Source organism: Oncorhynchus clarkii, chromosome 14 (assembly GCF_045791955.1).
Source record: "Oncorhynchus clarkii lewisi isolate Uvic-CL-2024 chromosome 14, UVic_Ocla_1.0, whole genome shotgun sequence".
Taxonomy (NCBI): Eukaryota; Metazoa; Chordata; class Actinopteri; order Salmoniformes; family Salmonidae; genus Oncorhynchus; species Oncorhynchus clarkii.
Window position 1 is genome coordinate 41303088 of NC_092160.1, and position 17835 is coordinate 41320922.

At 45.6% G+C, this 17835-nt stretch overlaps 1 protein-coding gene across 1 annotated transcript in view; it reads right to left on the reverse strand.

The window, feature by feature from the left end:
- Positions 1-12993: 12993 nt before the first annotated feature.
- The window catches only part of LOC139366609 (endothelin receptor type B-like), a 44058-nt gene continuing 39216 nt past the window's right edge, over positions 12994-17835 (reverse strand). Inside the window, exons 6-8 of the mRNA XM_071104295.1 lie at positions 14408-14541; positions 14206-14314; positions 12994-13242 (exon numbers count right to left, since the gene is read on the reverse strand). Of these exons, the coding sequence (XP_070960396.1) occupies positions 13105-13242; positions 14206-14314; positions 14408-14541 (381 nt within the window). The 3' untranslated portion in view covers positions 12994-13104. The remainder of the gene's footprint in view (positions 13243-14205; positions 14315-14407; positions 14542-17835) is intronic.

A 17835-nucleotide genomic window follows, 5' to 3' on the forward strand; every position in this document is an offset into this window, starting at 1 on the left:
TGGCCTGTCTGAGTAGAGTAACAAGCTGGCCTGTCTGAGTAGAGTAACACGCTGGCCTGTCTGAAGAGGAGAGTAGAGTAACACGCTGTTCTGTCTGAACAGGAGTAGAGTAACATGCTGGCCTGTCTGAACAGGAGAGTAGAGTAACACGCTGGCCTGTCTGAGTAGAGTAACATGCTGGCCTGTCTGGGTAGAGTAACACGCTGGCCTGTCTGAGTAGAGTAACAAGCTGGCCTGTCTCAGTAGAGCAACATGCTGGCCTGTCTCAGTAGAATAACACGCTGGCCTGTCTGAGTAGAGTAACACGCTGGCCTGTCAGAGTAGAGTAACATGCTGGCCTGTCTGAGTAGAGTAACATGATGGGCTGTCTGAGTAGAGTAACACGATGGCCTGTCTGAGTACAGTAACACACTGGCCTGTCTGAGTAGATTAACTTGCTAGCCTGTCTGAGTAGAGTAACATGCTGGCCTGTCTGAGTAGAGTAACACGCTGGCCTGTCTGAGTAGATTAACTTGCTAGCCTGTCTGAGTAGAGTAACATGCTGGCCTGTCTGAGGAGAGTATCATGCTGGCCTGTCTGAGTAGAGTAACACGCTGGCCTGTATGAGTAGATTAACTTGCTAGCCTGTCTGAGTAGAGTAACATGCTGGCCTGTCTGAGGAGAGTAACATGCTGGCCTGTCTGAGTAGAGTAACATGCTGGCCTGTCTGAGTAGAGTAACACGCTGGCCTGTCTGAGGAGAGTAACATGCTGGCCTGTCTGAGTAGAGTAACATGCTGGCCTGTCTGGGTAGAGTAACACGCTGGCCTGTATGAGTAGAGTAACACGCTGGCCTGTCTGAACAGGAGAGTAGAGTAACATGCTGGCCTGTCTGGGTAGAGTAACACGCTGGCCTGTATGAGTAGAGTAACATGCTGGCCTGTCTGAGTAGAGTAACACGCTGGCCTGTCTGAACAGGAGAGTAGAGTAACACGCTGGCCTGTCTGAGTAGAGTAACACGCTGGCCTGTCTCAGTAGAGTAACATGCTGGCCTGTCTCAGTAGAGTAATATGCTGGCCTGTCTGAGTTGAGTAACATATTGGCCTGTCTGAGTACAGTAACACGCTGTCCTGTCTGAGTAGAGTAACATGCTGGCCTGTCTGAGTATTTTTACACGCTGGTATGTCTAAGCCGGAGTGGAGAGTAGAGTAACACGCTGGCCTGTCTGAGTAGAGTAACATGCTGGCCTGTCTGAGTAGAGTAATATGCTGGTCTGTCTGAGTAGAGTAACATGCTGGCCTGTCTGAGTAGAGTAACATGCTGGTCTGTCTGAGTAGAGTAACACGCTGGCCTGTCTGAACAGGAGTGGAGAGTAACACCCTGGCCTGTCTGAGTAGAGTAACATGCTTGTCTGTCTGAGTAGAGTAACATGCTGGCCTGTCTGAGTAGAGTAACACACTGGCCTGTCTGAACAGGAGTGGAGAGTAACACGCTGGCCTGTCTGAGTAGAGTAACATGCTGGCCTGTCTGGGTAGAGTAACACGCTGGCCTGTCTGAGTAGAGTAACAAGCTGGCCTGTCTGAGTAGAGTAACACGCTGGCCTGTCTGGGTAGAGTAACACGCTGGCCTGTCTGAGTAGAGTAACATGCTGGCCTGTCTGGGTAGAGTAACACGCTGGCCTGTCTGAGTAGAGTAACAAGCTGGCCTGTCTCAGTAGAGCAACATGCTGGCCTGTCTCAGTAGAATAACACGCTGGCCTGTCTGAGTAGAGTAACACGCTGGCCTGTCAGAGTAGAGTAACATGCTGGCCTGTCTGAGTAGAGTAACATGATGGGCTGTCTGAGTAGAGTAACACGATGGCCTGTCTGAGTACAGTAACACACTGGCCTGTCTGAGTAGATTAACTTGCTAGCCTGTCTGAGTAGAGTAACATGCTGGCCTGTCTGAGTAGAGTAACACGCTGGCCTGTCTGAGTAGATTACCTTGCTAGCCTGTCTGAGTAGAGTAACATGCTGGCCTGTCTGAGGAGAGTATCATGCTGGCCTGTCTGAGTAGAGTAACACGCTGGCCTGTATGAGTAGATTAACTTGCTAGCCTGTCTGAGTAGAGTAACATGCTGGCCTGTCTGAGGAGAGTAACATGCTGGCCTGTCTGAGTAGAGTAACATGCTGGCCTGTCTGAGTAGAGTAACACGCTGGCCTGTCTGAGGAGAGTAACATGCTGGCCTGTCTGAGTAGAGTAACATGCTGGCCTGTCTGGGTAGAGTAACACGCTGGCCTGTATGAGTAGAGTAACACGCTGGCCTGTCTGAACAGGAGAGTAGAGTAACACGCTGGCCTGTCTCAGTAGAGTAACATGCTGGCCTGTCTCAGTAGAGTAACATGCTGGCCTGTCTGAGTTGAGTAACATGCTGGCCTGTCTGAGTACAGTAACACGCTCTCCTGTCTGAGTAGAGTAACACGCTGTTCTGTCTGAACAGGAGTAGAGTAACATGCTGGCCTGTCTGAACAGGAGAGTAGAGTAACACGCTGGCCTGTCTGAGTAGAGTAACATGCTGGCCTGTCTGGGTAGAGTAACACGCTGGCCTGTCTGAGTAGAGTAACAAGCTGGCCTGTCTCAGTAGAGCAACATGCTGGCCTGTCTCAGTAGAATAACACGCTGGCCTGTCTGAGTAGAGTAACACGCTGGCCTGTCAGAGTAGAGTAACGTGCTGGCCTGTCTGAGTAGAGTAACATGATGGGCTGTCTGAGTAGAGTAACACGATGGCCTGTCTGAGTACAGTAACACACTGGCCTGTCTGAGTAGATTAACTTGCTAGCCTGTCTGAGTAGAGTAACATGCTGGCCTGTCTGAGTAGAGTAACACGCTGGCCTGTCTGAGTAGATTAACTTGCTAGCCTGTCTGAGTAGAGTAACATGCTGGCCTGTCTGAGGAGAGTATCATGCTGGCCTGTCTGAGTAGAGTAACACGCTGGCCTGTATGAGTAGATTAACTTGCTAGCCTGTCTGAGTAGAGTAACATGCTGGCCTGTCTGAGGAGAGTAACATGCTGGCCTGTCTGAGTAGAGTAACATGCTGGCCTGTCTGAGTAGAGTAACACGCTGGCCTGTCTGAGGAGAGTAACATGCTGGCCTGTCTGAGTAGAGTAACATGCTGGCCTGTCTGGGTAGAGTAACACGCTGGCCTGTATGAGTAGAGTAACACGCTGGCCTGTCTGAACAGGAGAGTAGAGTAACACGCTGGCCTGTCTCAGTAGAGTAACATGCTGGCCTGTCTCAGTAGAGTAACATGCTGGCCTGTCTGAGTACAGTAACACGCTCTCCTGTCTGAGTAGAGTAACATGCTGGCCCTTCTGAGTATTTGTACACGCTGGTATGTCTAAGCCGGAGTGGAGAGTAGAGTAACACGCTGGCCTGTATGAGTAGAGTAACATGCTGGTCTGTCTGAGTAGAGTAACACGCTGGCCTGTCTGGGTAGAGTAACACGCTGGCCTGTCTGAGCCGGAGTGGAGAGTAACTTGCTGGCCTGTCTGAGTAGAGTAACACTGGCCTGTCTGAACAGGGGTGGAGAGTAACACGCTGGCCTGTCTGAGTAGAGTAACACGCTGGCCTGTCTGAGTAGAGTAACACGCTGGCCTGTCTGAACAGGAGAGTAGAGTAACACGCTGGCCTGTCTGAGTAGAGTAACACGCTGGCCTGTCTGAGGAGAGTAACATGCTGGCCTGTCTGAGTAGAGTAACATGCTGGCCTGTCTGGGTAGAGTAACACGCTGGCCTGTATGAGTAGAGTAACATGCTGGCCTGTCTGAGTAGAGTAACACGCTGGCCTGTCTGAACAGGAGAGTAGAGTAACACGCTGGCCTGTCTGAGTAGAGTAACACGCTGGCCTGTCTGAGAAGAGTAACACGCTGGCCTGTCTGAGTAGAGTAACACGCTGGCCTGTCTGAGTAGAGTAATACGCTGGCCTGTCTGAGTAGAGTAACACGCTGGCCTGTCTGAGGAGAGTAACATGCTGGCCTGTCTGAGTAGAGTAACATGCTGGCCTGTCTGGGTAGAGTAACACGCTGGCCTGTCTGAGCCATAGTGGAGAGTAACACGCTGGCCTGTCTGAGTAGAGTAACATGCTGGTCTGTCCTAGTAGAGTAACACGCTGGCCTGTCTGAGCCATAGTGGAGAGTAACACGCTGGCCTGTCTGAGTAGAGTAACATGCTGGTCTGTCCTAGTAGAGTAACACGCTGGCCTGTCTGAGTAGAGTAACATGCTAGCCTGTCTGAGCCGGAGTGGAGAGTAACATGCTGGCCTGTCTGAGTAGAGTAACACGCTGGCCTGTCTGAGTAGAGTAACACGATGACCTGTCTGAGTAGAGTAACACGCTGGCCTGTCTGAACAGGAGAGTAGAGTAACACGCTGGCCTGTCTGAGTAGAGTAACACGCTGGCCTGTCTGAGGAGAGTAACATGCTGGCCTGTCTGAGTAGAGTAACATGCTGGCCTGTCTGGGTAGAGTAACACGCTGGCCTGTATGAGTAGAGTAACATGCTGGCCTGTCTGAGTAGAGTAACACGCTGGCCTGTCTGAACAGGAGAGTAGAGTAACACGCTGGCCTGTCTGAGTAGAGTAACACGCTGGCCTGTCTCAGTAGAGTAACATGCTGGCCTGTCTCAGTAGAGTAATATGCTGGCCTGTCTGAGTTGAGTAACATGCTGGCCTGTCTGAGTACAGTAACACGCTATCCTGTCTGAGTAGAGTAACATGCTGGCCTGTCTGAGTATTTTTACACGCTGGTATGTCTAAGCCGGAGTGGAGAGTAGAGTAACACGCTGGCCTGTCTGAGTAGAGTAACATGCTGGCCTGTCTGAGTAGAGTAATATGCTGGTCTGTCTGAGTAGAGTAACATGCTGGCCTGTCTGAGTAGAGTAACATGCTGGTCTGTCTGAGTAGAGTAACACGCTGGCCTGTCTGAACAGGAGTGGAGAGTAACACCCTGGCCTGTCTGAGTAGAGTAACATGCTTGTCTGTCTGAGTAGAGTAACATGCTGGTCTGTCTGAGTAGAGTAACACACTGGCCTGTCTGAACAGGAGTGGAGAGTAACACGCTGGCCTGTCTGAGTAGAGTAACATGCTGGCCTGTCTGGGTAGAGTAACACGCTGGCCTGTCTGAGTAGAGTAACAAGCTGGCCTGTCTGATTAGAGTAACACGCTGGCCTGTCTGAAGAGGAGAGTAGAGTAACACGCTGTTCTGTCTGAACAGGAGTAGAGTAACATGCTGGCCTGTCTGAACAGGAGAGTAGAGTAACACGCTGGCCTGTCTGAGTAGAGTAACATGCTGGCCTGTCTCAGTAGAGCAACATGCTGGCCTGTCTCAGTAGAATAACACGCTGGCCTGTCTGAGTAGAGTAACACGCTGGCCTGTCAGAGTAGAGTAACATGCTGGCCTGTCTGAGTAGAGTAACATGATGGGCTGTCTGAGTAGAGTAACACGATGGCCTGTCTGAGTACAGTAACACACTGGCCTGTCTGAGTAGATTAACTTGCTAGCCTGTCTGAGTAGAGTAACATGCTGGCCTGTCTGAGTAGAGTAACACGCTGGCCTGTCTGAGTAGATTAACTTGCTAGCCTGTCTGAGTAGAGTAACATGCTGGCCTGTCTGAGGAGAGTATCATGCTGGCCTGTCTGAGTAGAGTAACACGCTGGCCTGTATGAGTAGATTAACTTGCTAGCCTGTCTGAGTAGAGTAACATGCTGGCCTGTCTGAGGAGAGTAACATGCTGGCCTGTCTGAGTAGAGTAACACGCTGGTCTGTTTGAGTAGATTAACTTGCTAGCCTGTCTGAGTAGAGTAACATGCTAGCCTGTCTGAGTAGAGTAACACGCTGGCCTGTCTGAGGAGAGTAACATGCTGGCCTGTCTGAGTAGAGTAACATGCTGGCCTGTCTGGGTAGAGTAACACGCTGGCCTGTATGAGTAGAGTAACACGCTGGCCTGTCTGAACAGGAGAGTAGAGTAACATGCTGGCCTGTCTGGGTAGAGTAACACGCTGGCCTGTATGAGTAGAGTAACATGCTGGCCTGTCTGAGTAGAGTAACACGCTGGCCTGTCTGAACAGGAGAGTAGAGTAACACGCTGGCCTGTCTGAGTAGAGTAACACGCTGGCCTGTCTCAGTAGAGTAACATGCTGGCCTGTCTCAGTAGAGTAATATGCTGGCCTGTCTGAGTTGAGTAACATGCTGGCCTGTCTGAGTACAGTAACACGCTGTCCTGTCTGAGTAGAGTAACATGCTGGCCTGTCTGAGTATTTTTACACGCTGGTATGTCTAAGCCGGAGTGGAGAGTAGAGTAACACGCTGGCCTGTCTGAGTAGAGTAACATGCTGGCCTGTCTGAGTAGAGTAATATGCTGGTCTGTCTGAGTAGAGTAACATGCTGGCCTGTCTGAGTAGAGTAACATGCTGGTCTGTCTGAGTAGAGTAACACGCTGGCCTGTCTGAACAGGAGTGGAGAGTAACACCCTGGCCTGTCTGAGTAGAGTAACATGCTTGTCTGTCTGAGTAGAGTAACATGCTGGCCTGTCTGAGTAGAGTAACACACTGGCCTGTCTGAACAGGAGTGGAGAGTAACACGCTGGCCTGTCTGAGTAGAGTAACATGCTGGCCTGTCTGGGTAGAGTAACACGCTGGCCTGTCTGAGTAGAGTAACAAGCTGGCCTGTCTGAGTAGAGTAACACGCTGGCTTGTCTGAAGAGGAGAGTAGAGTAACACGCTGTTCTGTCTGAACAGGAGTAGAGTAACATGCTGGCCTGTCTGAACAGGAGAGTAGAGTAACACGCTGGCCTGTCTGAGTAGAGTAACATGCTGGCCTGTCTGGGTAGAGTAACACGCTGGCCTGTCTGAGTAGAGTAACAAGCTGGCCTGTCTCAGTAGAGCAACATGCTGGCCTGTCTCAGTAGAATAACACGCTGGCCTGTCTGAGTAGAGTAACACGCTGGCCTGTCAGAGTAGAGTAACATGCTGGCCTGTCTGAGTAGAGTAACATGATGGGCTGTCTGAGTAGAGTAACACGATGGCCTGTCTGAGTACAGTAACACACTGGCCTGTCTGAGTAGATTAACTTGCTAGCCTGTCTGAGTAGAGTAACATGCTGGCCTGTCTGAGTAGAGTAACACGCTGGCCTGTCTGAGTAGATTAACTTGCTAGCCTGTCTGAGTAGAGTAACATGCTGGCCTGTCTGAGGAGAGTATCATGCTGGCCTGTCTGAGTAGAGTAACACGCCGGCCTGTATGAGTAGATTAACTTGCTAGCCTGTCTGAGTAGAGTAACATGCTGGCCTGTCTGAGGAGAGTAACATGCTGGCCTGTCTGAGTAGAGTAACATGCTGGCCTGTCTGAGTAGAGTAACACGCTGGCCTGTCTGAGGAGAGTAACATGCTGGCCTGTCTGAGTAGAGTAACACGCTGGCCTGTCTGAACAGGAGAGTAGAGTAACACGCTGGCCTGTCTCAGTAGAGTAACATGCTGGCCTGTCTCAGTAGAGTAACATGCTGGCCTGTCTGAGTTGAGTAACATGCTGGCCTGTCTGAGTACAGTAACACGCTCTCCTGTCTGAGTAGAGTAACATGCTGGCCCTTCTGAGTATTTTTACACGCTGGTATGTCTAAGCCGGAGTGGAGAGTAGAGTAACACGCTGGCCTGTCTGAGTAGAGTAACATGCTGGTCTGTCTGAGTAGAGTAACACGCTGGCCTGTCTGAGTAGAGTAACATGCTGGCCTGTCTGAGGAGAGTAACATGCTGGCCTGACTGAGCTGGAGTAACATGCTGGCCTGTCTGAGTAGAGTAACACGCTGGCCTGTCTGAGTAGAGTAACATGCTGGCCTGTCTGGGTAGAGTAACACACTGGCCTGTCTGAGTAGAGTAACATGCTGGCCTTTCTGAATAGAGTAACACGCTGGCCTGTCTGAGTAGAGTAACATTCTGGCCTGTCTGAGTAGAGTAACATGCTGGCCTGTCTGAGTAGAGTAACACGCTGGCCTGTCTGAGTAGATTAACTTGCTAGCCTGTCTGAGTAGAGTAGCATGCTGGCCTGTCTGAGGAGAGTATCATGCTGGCCTGTCTGAGTAGAGTAACATGCTGGCCTGTCTGAGGAGAGTAACATGCTGGCCTGTCTGAGTAGAGTAACATTCTGGCCTGTCTGAGTAGAGTAACATGCTGGCCTGTCTGAGTAGAGTAACACGCTGGCCTGTCTGAGTAGATTAACTTGCTAGCCTGTCTGAGTAGAGTAACATGCTGGCCTGTCTGAGGAGCGTAACATGCTGGCCTGTCTGAGTAGAGTAACACGCTGGCCTGTCTGAGGAGAGTAACATGCTGGCCTGTCTGAGTAGAGTAACTTGCTGGCCTGTCTGGGTAGAGTAACACGCTGGCCTGTATGAGTAGAGTAACACGCTGGCCTGTCTGAACAGGAGAGTAGAGTAACACGCTGGCCTGTCTCAGTAGAGTAACATGCTGGCCTGTCTCAGTAGAGTAACATGCTGGCCTGTCTGAGTTGAGTAACATGCTGGCCTGTCTGAGTACAGTAACACGCTCTCCTGTCTGAGTAGAGTAACATGCTGGCCCTTCTGAGTATTTTTACACGCTGGTATGTCTAAGCCGGAGTGGAGAGTAGAGTAACACGCTGGCCTGTCTGAGTAGAGTAACATGCTGGTCTGTCTGAGTAGAGTAACACGCTGGCCTGTCTGAGTAGAGTAACATGCTGGCCTGTCTGAGGAGAGTAACACGCTGGCCTGACTGAGCTGGAGTAACATGCTGGCCTGTCTGAGTAGAGTAACACGCTGGCCTGTCTGAGTAGAGTAACATGCTGGCCTGTCTGGGTAGAGTAACACACTGGCCTGTCTGAGTAGAGTAACATGCTGGCCTTTCTGAATAGAGTAACACGCTGGCCTGTCTGAGTAGAGTAACATGCTGGCCTGTCTGAGGAGAGTAACATGCTGGCCTGTCTGAGGAGAGTAACATGCTGGCCTGACTGAGTAGAGTAACATGCTGGCCTGTCTGAGTAGAGTAACACGCTGGCCTGTCTGAGTAGAGTAACATGCTGGCCTGTCTGGGTAGAGTAACACACTGGCCTGTCTGAGTAGAGTAACATGTTGGCCTTTCTGAGTAGAGTAACACGCTGGCCTGTCTGAGTAGAGTAACATGCTGGTCTGTCTGAGTAGAGTAACATGCTGGCCTGTCTGAGTAGAGTAACACGCTGGCCTGTCTGAAAAGGAGTGGAGAGTAACACGCTGGCCTGTCTGAGTAGAGTAATATGCTGGCCTGTCTGGTTAGAGTAACATGCTGGCCTGTCTGAGTAGAGTAACATGCTGGCCTGTCTGAGTAGAGTAACACGCTGGCCTGTCTGAAGAAGAGAGTAGAGTAACACGCTGTTCTGTCTGAACAGGAGAGTAGAGTAACATGCTGGCCTGTCTGAGTAGAGTAACACGCTGGCCTGTCTCAGTAGAGTAACATGCTGGCCTGTCGCAGTAGAGTAACATGCTGGCCTGTCTGAGTAGAGTAACACGATGCCCTGTCTGAGTAGAGTAACATGCTGGCCTGTCTGAGTTGAGTAACATGCTGGCCTGTCTGAGTAGAGTAACACGCTGGCCTGTCTGAGTAGAGTAACATGCTGGCCTGTCTGAGGAGAGTAACATACTGTTCTGTCTGAGGAGAGTAACATATTATTCTGAGGGTTGACTGTAACCATATTGGGATCCAGAGTTATATTATTCTGAGGGTTGACTGTAACCATATTGGGATCCAGAGTTATATTATTCTGAGGGTTGACTGTACCCATATTGGGATCCAGAGTTATATTATTCTGAGGGTTGACTGTAACCATATTGGATCCAGAGTTATATTATTCTGAGGGTTGACTATAATCTTATTGGATCCAGAGTTATATTATTCTGAGGGTTGACTGTACCCATATTGGGATCCAGAGTTATATTATTCTGAGGGTTGACTGTACCCTTATTGGGATCCAGAGTTATATTATTCTGAGGGTTGACTGTAACCATATTGGATCCAGAGTTATATTATTCTGAGGGTTGACTGTAACCATATTGGATCCAGAGTTATATTATTCTGAGGGTTGACTGTACCCATATTGGGATCCAGAGTTATATTATTCTGAGGGTTGACTGTACCCTTATTGGGATCCAGAGTTATATTATTCTGAGGGTTGACTGTAACCATATTGGATCCAGAGTTATATTATTCTGAGGGTTGACTATAATCTTATTGGATCCAGAGTTATATTATTCTGAGGGTTGACTATAATCTTATTGGATCCAGAGTTATATTATTCTGAGGGTTGACTGTAACCATATTGGGATCCAGAGTTATATTATTCTGAGGGTTGACTGTAACCATATTGGATCCAGAGTTATATTATTCTGAGGGTTGACTGTAACCATATTGGATCCAGAGTTATATTATTCTGAGGGTTGACTATAATCTTATTGGATCCAGAGTTATATTATTCTGAGGGTTGACTATAATCTTATTGGATCCAGAGTTATATTATTCTGAGGGTTGACTGTAACCATATTGGGATCCAGAGTTATATTATTCTGAGGGTTGACTGTAACCATATTGGATCCAGAGTTATATTATTCTGAGGGTTGACTATAATCTTATTGGATCCAGAGTTATATTATTCTGAGGGTTGACTATAATCTTATTGGATCCAGAGTTATATTATTCTGAGGGTTGACTGTACCCATATTGGGATCCAGAGTTATATTATTCTGAGGGTTGACTGTACCCATATTGGGATCCAGAGTTATATTATTCTTCACTCTATGACTCTAACCATATTGGGATCCAGAGAGTTTGAAACCACAATGTGATAAAATAGTATTTATTGCTGCATTAGATACAGGCAGGTTAGTTATACAGGTAATAGATACAGGTAATAGGTTCAATAGAAAAGCTTTGTTAATATGAAAAACTCCAGCAATAGTTCTATTTTACATAATAGGAAAACACATTGGTAAAGTAAATATATTTGATGATAATCACAACATATAATACAGTATTTGTAAAGAGAAATGGTAATAATTTGGACAGTTTGAAAAAATGTCTTGCAATAAGATATTTTCTTATAAAAATACATCTGAAGGCACTCAGGCAATCTTTAGACCAAGTTGGAAGCTTTATGCATACTGGTGGGAAGGCTATATTAGGGTTGCAAAATGACCCTAACTTTCCCAAAAATTCCCAGGTTTTCCAGACACTCCGGTTTGGAAGATTCCCAGAATCAGGAGAGAATAGGCCTAGACAGGAAATCCAGAATCCACCAACCAGGACTTCGGGAAAACCTGGTAATTTTGAGAAAGTTCTGGGAACTTTGCAACCTCAGGTAAGGCTTTCTACAGAGTACCACTAGCTGTAAGAAGACGAAACAACAGCATACACAGATCTTAACAAGATCATAACAGTATTACAGAGATGTACCTGTCGCTTGTTAACGGTCTTTGTGAAGTCGATCCGACCGCATGACTCTAATGTGCCATGGCATTTCATCTCTGTCCTCTCCTGGCTCTGCTCTGTGCTGTGTATCACATGATGATGCAGCCCTGCAGACATTAAGTTGGCCCCTCTCTGTCTGATGCCAGTATTGAGATAAACCTTGTCTGCTACTGTGAGAAACACTAGCTTTTGTCTGGTCTGGTCATCATGTGTAACTCAACATCTAATTCAGATGTCAGTATGGTAAGTATTAAGGCTAGCCTGGCTTCACTCCATGGTAAGTATTAGGGATAGCTTTGCCTTGCTTCACTCCATGGTAAGTATTAGGGATAGCGTTGCCTTGCTTCACTCCATGGTAAGTATTAGGGATAGCTTTGCTTTGCTTCACTCCATGGTAAGTATTAGGGATAGCTTTGCCTTGCTTCACTCCATGGTAAGTATTAGGGATAGCTTTGCTTTGCTTCACTCCATGGTAAGTATTAGGGGTATCTTTGCTTCACTCCATGGTAAGTATTAGGGATAGCTTTGCTTTGCTTCACTCCATGGTAAGTATTAGGGATAGCTTTGCTTCACTCCATGGTAAGTATTAGGGATAGCTTTGCTTCACTCCATGGTACGTATTAGGGATAGCTTTGCTTCACTCCATGGTAAGTATTAGGGATAGCTTTGCTTTGCTTCACTCCATGGTAAGTATTAGGGATAGCTTTGCCTTGCTTCACTCCATGGTAAGTATTAGGGATAGCTTTGCTTTGCTTCACTCCATGGTAAGTATTAGGGATAGCTTTGCTTTGCTTCACTCCATGGTAAGTATTAGGGATAGCTTTGCCTTGCTTCACTCCATGGTAAGTATTAGGGATAGCTTTGCTTTGCTTCACTCCATGGTAAGTATTAGGGATAGCTTTGCTTTGCTTCACTCCATGGTAAATATTAGGGATAGCTTTGCTTTCCTTCACTCCATGGTAAGTATTAGGGATAGCTTTGCTTTGCTTCACTCCATGGTAAGTATTAGGGACAGCTTTGCTTAGGGATAGCTTTGCTTTCCTTCGCTCCATGGTAAGTATTAGGGATAGCTTTGCTTTGCTTCACTCCATGATACGTTTTAGGGATAGCTTGGGTCATTGGTTTTGTTTTAGGCTGTCTGTTTCATTGCTACACAGTGATGTCACATCATTGTCAGTAAAAACATGTGACTGGGAATGGGGCCAAGGGAGAGGGGATGGGGCTGGGTTAGGTTAGGTTTAGAAGGAGAGGGGATGGGGCTGGGTTAGGTTGGGTTTAGAAGGAGAGGGGATGGGGCTGGGTTAGGTTGGGTTTAGAAGGAGAGGGGATGGGGCTGGGTTAGGTTGGGTTTAGAAGGAGAGGGGATGGGGCTGGGTTAGGTTGGTGTTAGAAGGAGAGGGGATGGGGCTGGGTTAGGTTGGGTTTAGAAGGAGAGGGGATGGGGCTGGGTTAGGTTGGGTTTAGCTGGACTGGACAGGAGGGAAGGGCTAGTGTGTGTTCATGCATGAATGTACTTGTGTGTGTGTGTGTGTGTGTGTGTGTGTGTGTGTGTGTGTGTGTGTGTGTGTGTGTGTGTGTGTGTGTGTGTGTGTGTGTGTGTGTGTGTGTGTGTGTGTGTGTGTGTGTGTGTGTGTGTTTAGGTGGAGGTGTATTTCTGACTGGAACGAGAGCTTGTTCTGTCGAGTTCATTGCCATGGCAGCTTCCCTTCCAGCGGACACCGTCTCTCTCTGGAATCACATTCCTGCTCCTTGTACACCAGCAGCACAGACAAGACTACAGACACAGAAATACGAGTTAGATTCAATGCCTCAGCTTTAGTTTCTATCTGAATTTTGGTACATTGCAATCCCTTTATCTCTTTCATGAAATAGAGGTAGAGGGTTCATAACAGCTGCAGATTAAATAGAGGTAGAGGGTTCATGACAGCTGTAGATTAAATAGAGGTAGAGGGTTCATAACAGCTGTAGATTAAATAGAGGTAGAGGGTTCATAACAGCTGTAGATTAAATAGAGGTAGAGGGTTCATAACAGCTGCAGATTAAATAGAGGTAGAGGGTTCATAACAGCTGCAGATTAAATAGAGGTAGAGGGTTCATAACAGCTGCAGATTAAATAGAGGTAGAGGGTTCATAACAGCTGCAGATTAAATAGAGGTAGAGGGTTCATAACAGCTGCAGATTAAATAGAGGTAGAGGGTTCATAACAGCTGCAGATTAAATAGAGGTAGAGGGTTCATAGATTAAATAAAGGTAGAGGGTTCATAACAGCTGCAGATTAAATAGAGGTAGAGGGTTCATAACAGCTGCAGATTAAATAGAGGTAGAGGGTTCATAACAGCTGCAGATTAAATAGAGGTAGAGGGTTCATAACAGCTGCAGATTAAATAGAGGTAGAGGGTTCATAACAGCTGCAGATTAAATAGAGGTAGAGGGTTCATAACAGCTGCAGATTAAATAGAGGTAGAGGGTTCATAACAGCTGCAGATTAAATAGAGGTAGAGGGTTCATGACAGCTGCAGATTAAATAGAGGTAGAGGGTTCATAACAGCTGCAGATTAAATAGAGGTAGAGGGTTCATAACAGCTGCAGATTAAATAGACAGCTGCAGATTAAATAAAGGTAGAGGGTTCATAACAGCTGCAGATTAAATAGAGGTAGAGGGTTCATAACAGCTGCAGATTAAATAGAGGTTTCGTTTTCCATTTCTGCATACAGCTGTATGATAAAATACTCTCACCTTGAAACAGTTTTTGAACTTCTGGCTGACGAAGTAGAGAGCGACAGGGTTGATACAGGAGTTGAGAGATGCCATGTTGATACCGATATAATCCATCACTAGCAGGAAACTACAGGGGTTATAGATCAGGGTTCAGCATCACATCAACAGGAAGTCAGGAACCACAGAACAATGGACCACTGGGCAGGCATGGTGTGTGTACCTGAGCAGTTCACAGCGGTTGGGGTCGTTCTGATCATAGATCGTTTTCTTCAGGATGCGGCTGAGATGGAGCGGTAGCCAGCACAGTGCAAAGATCACCACCAAGCAGAAGACTGTCTTAGCCACCTCGCGGCGCTACACAGACACATATAGGGTTAGGCTTTTACACAGCATGTATATCACATAGGTTATCATAGTTCATATATTTGATGACAGCAGAGATTGCTGAGTTTATTTTTAACGTCTTTATGTGAAAAGGTCATGTGAAGAAGGCTCCCTCTGGGCTGCTGTTATATACTGTACACACACACACCACCACCACATGCTGTTAGAAATAATTCAAACTCAGAGGCCCTGCTGTTGCAAAACAAAAACATGAAAAAAACTGTGAATTTTCATGTGAATAATTTATATTTGTTATTATTTTACATGAGTCCCCACATTTATTTTTTACCACTAACCCAGCTGTATCTGGTCTCCCATCCAGGGACCAACCAGGACCGACCTGCTTTAGCTTCAGAGAAAAACCGCCAGTGAGATGCAAGGTGCTACGTTGCTGGAATGAATGAGCCAAAACTTACAACTGGAGAAAAGGAAGCAAAGGCTGAGTAACAACTAAAGATAGGGGAAACTGTAGGAAAGTAACAACTAAAGATAGGGGAAACTGTAGGAAAGTAACAACTAAAAGATAGAGGAAACTGTAGGAAAGTAACAACTAAAGATAGGGGAAACTGTAGGAAAGTAACAACTAAAGATAGGGGAAACTGTAGGAAAGTAACAACTAAAGATAGGGGAAACTGTAGGAAAGTAACAACTAAAGATAGGGGAAACTGTAGGAAAGTAACAACTAAAGATAGAGGAAACTGTAGGAAAGTAACAACTAAAGATAGGGGAAACTACAGGAAAGTAACAACTAAAGATAGGGGAAACTACAGGAAAGTAACAACTAAAGATAGGGGAAACTACAGGAAAGTAACAACTAAAGATAGGGGAAACTACAGGAAAGTAACAACTAAAGATAGGGGAAACTACAGGAAAGTAACAACTAAAGATAGGGGAAACTACAGGAAAGTAACAACTAAAGATAGGGGAAACTACAGGAAAGTAACAACTAAAGATAGGGGAAACTGTAGGAAAGTAACAACTAAAGATAGGGGAAACTACAGGAAAGTAACAACTAAAGATAGGGGAAACTACAGGAAAGTAACAACTAAAGATAGGGGAAACTACAGGAAAGTAACAACTAAAGATAGGGGAAACTACAGGAAAGTAACAACTAAAGATAGGGGAAACTACAGGAAAGTAACAACTAAAGATAGGGGAAACTACAGGAAAGTAACAACTAAAGATAGGGGAAACTGTAGGAAAGTAACAACTAAAGATAGGGGAAACTGTAGGAAAGTAACAACTAAAGATAGGGGAAACTACAGGAAAGTAACAACTAAAGATAGGGGAAACTACAGGAAAGTAACAACTAAAGATAGGGGAAACTACAGGAAAGTAACAACTAAAGATAGGGGAAACTACAGGAAAGTAACAACTAAAGATAGGGGAAACTACAGGAAAGTAACAACTAAAGATAGGGGAAACTACAGGAAAGTAACAACTAAAGATAGGGGAAACTGTAGGAAAGTAACAACTAAAGATAGGGGAAACTACAGGAAAGTAACAACTAAAGATAGGGGAAACTACAGGAAAGTAACAACTAAAGATAGGGGAAACTACAGGAAAGTAACAACTAAAGATAGAGGAAACTGTAGGAAAGTAACAACTAAAGATAGGGGAAACTGTAGGAAAGTAACAACTAAAGATAGGGGAAACTACAGGAAAGTAACAACTAAAGATAGGGGAAACTACAGGAAAGTAACAACTAAAGATAGGGGAAACTACAGGAAAGTAACAACTAAAGATAGGGGAAACTGTAGGAAAGTAACAACTAAAGATAGGGGAAACTACAGGAAAGTAACAACTAAAGATAGGGGAAACTACAGGAAAGTAACAACTAAAGATAGGGGAAACTACAGGAAAGTAACAACTAAAGATAGGGGAAACTACAGGAAAGTAACAACTAAAGATAGGGGAAACTACAGGAAAGTAACAACTAAAGATAGGGGAAACTACAGGAAAGTAACAACTAAAGATAGGGGAAACTACAGGAAAGTAACAACTAAAGATAGGGGAAACTACAGGAAAGTAACAACTAAAGATAGGGGAAACTGTAGGAAAGTAACAACTAAAGATAGGGGAAACTGTAGGAAAGTAACAACTAAAGATAGGGGAAACTACAGGAAAGTAACAACTAAAGATAGGGGAAACTACAGGAAAGTAACAACTAAAGATAGGGGAAACTACAGGAAAGTAACAACTAAAGATAGGGGAAACTACAGGAAAGTAACAACTAAAGATAGGGGAAACTACAGGAAAGTAACAACTAAAGATAGGGGAAACTACAGGAAAGTAACAACTAAAGATAGGGGAAACTACAGGAAAGTAACAACTAAAGATAGGGGAAACTACAGGAAAGTAACAACTAAAGATAGGGGAAACTGTAGGAAAGTAACAACTAAAGATAGGGGAAACTACAGGAAAGTAACAACTAAAGATAGGGGAAACTACAGGAAAGTAACAACTAAAGATAGGGGAAACTACAGGAAAGTAACAACTAAAGATAGAGGAAACTGTAGGAAAGTAACAACTAAAGATAGGGGAAACTGTAGGAAAGTAACAACTAAAGATAGGGGAAACTACAGGAAAGTAACAACTAAAGATAGGGGAAACTACAGGAAAGTAACAACTAAAGATAGGGGAAACTACAGGAAAGTAACAACTAAAGATAGGGGAAACTGTAGGAAAGTAACAACTAAAGATAGGGGAAACTACAGGAAAGTAACAACTAAAGATAGGGGAAACTACAGGAAAGTAACAACTAAAGATAGGGGAAACTGTAGGAAAGTAACAACTAAAGATAGGGGAAACTACAGGAAAGTAACAACTAAAGATAGGGGAAACTACAGGAAAGTAACAACTAAAGATAGGGGAAACTACAGGAAAGTAACAACTAAAGATAGGGGAAACTACAGGAAAGTAACAACTAAAGATAGGGGAAACTACAGGAAAGTAACAACTAAAGATAGGGGAAACTACAGGAAAGTAACAACTAAAGATAGAGGAAACTGTAGGAAAGTAACAACTAAAGATAGGGGAAACTGTAGGAAAGTAACAACTAAAGATAGGGGAAACTACAGGAAAGTAACAACTAAAGATAGGGGAAACTACAGGAAAGTAACAACTAAAGATAGGGGAAACTACAGGAAAGTAACAACTAAAGATAGGGGAAACTGTAGGAAAGTAACAACTAAAGATAGGGGAAACTACAGGAAAGTAACAACTAAAGATAGGGGAAACTACAGGAAAGTAACAACTAAAGAT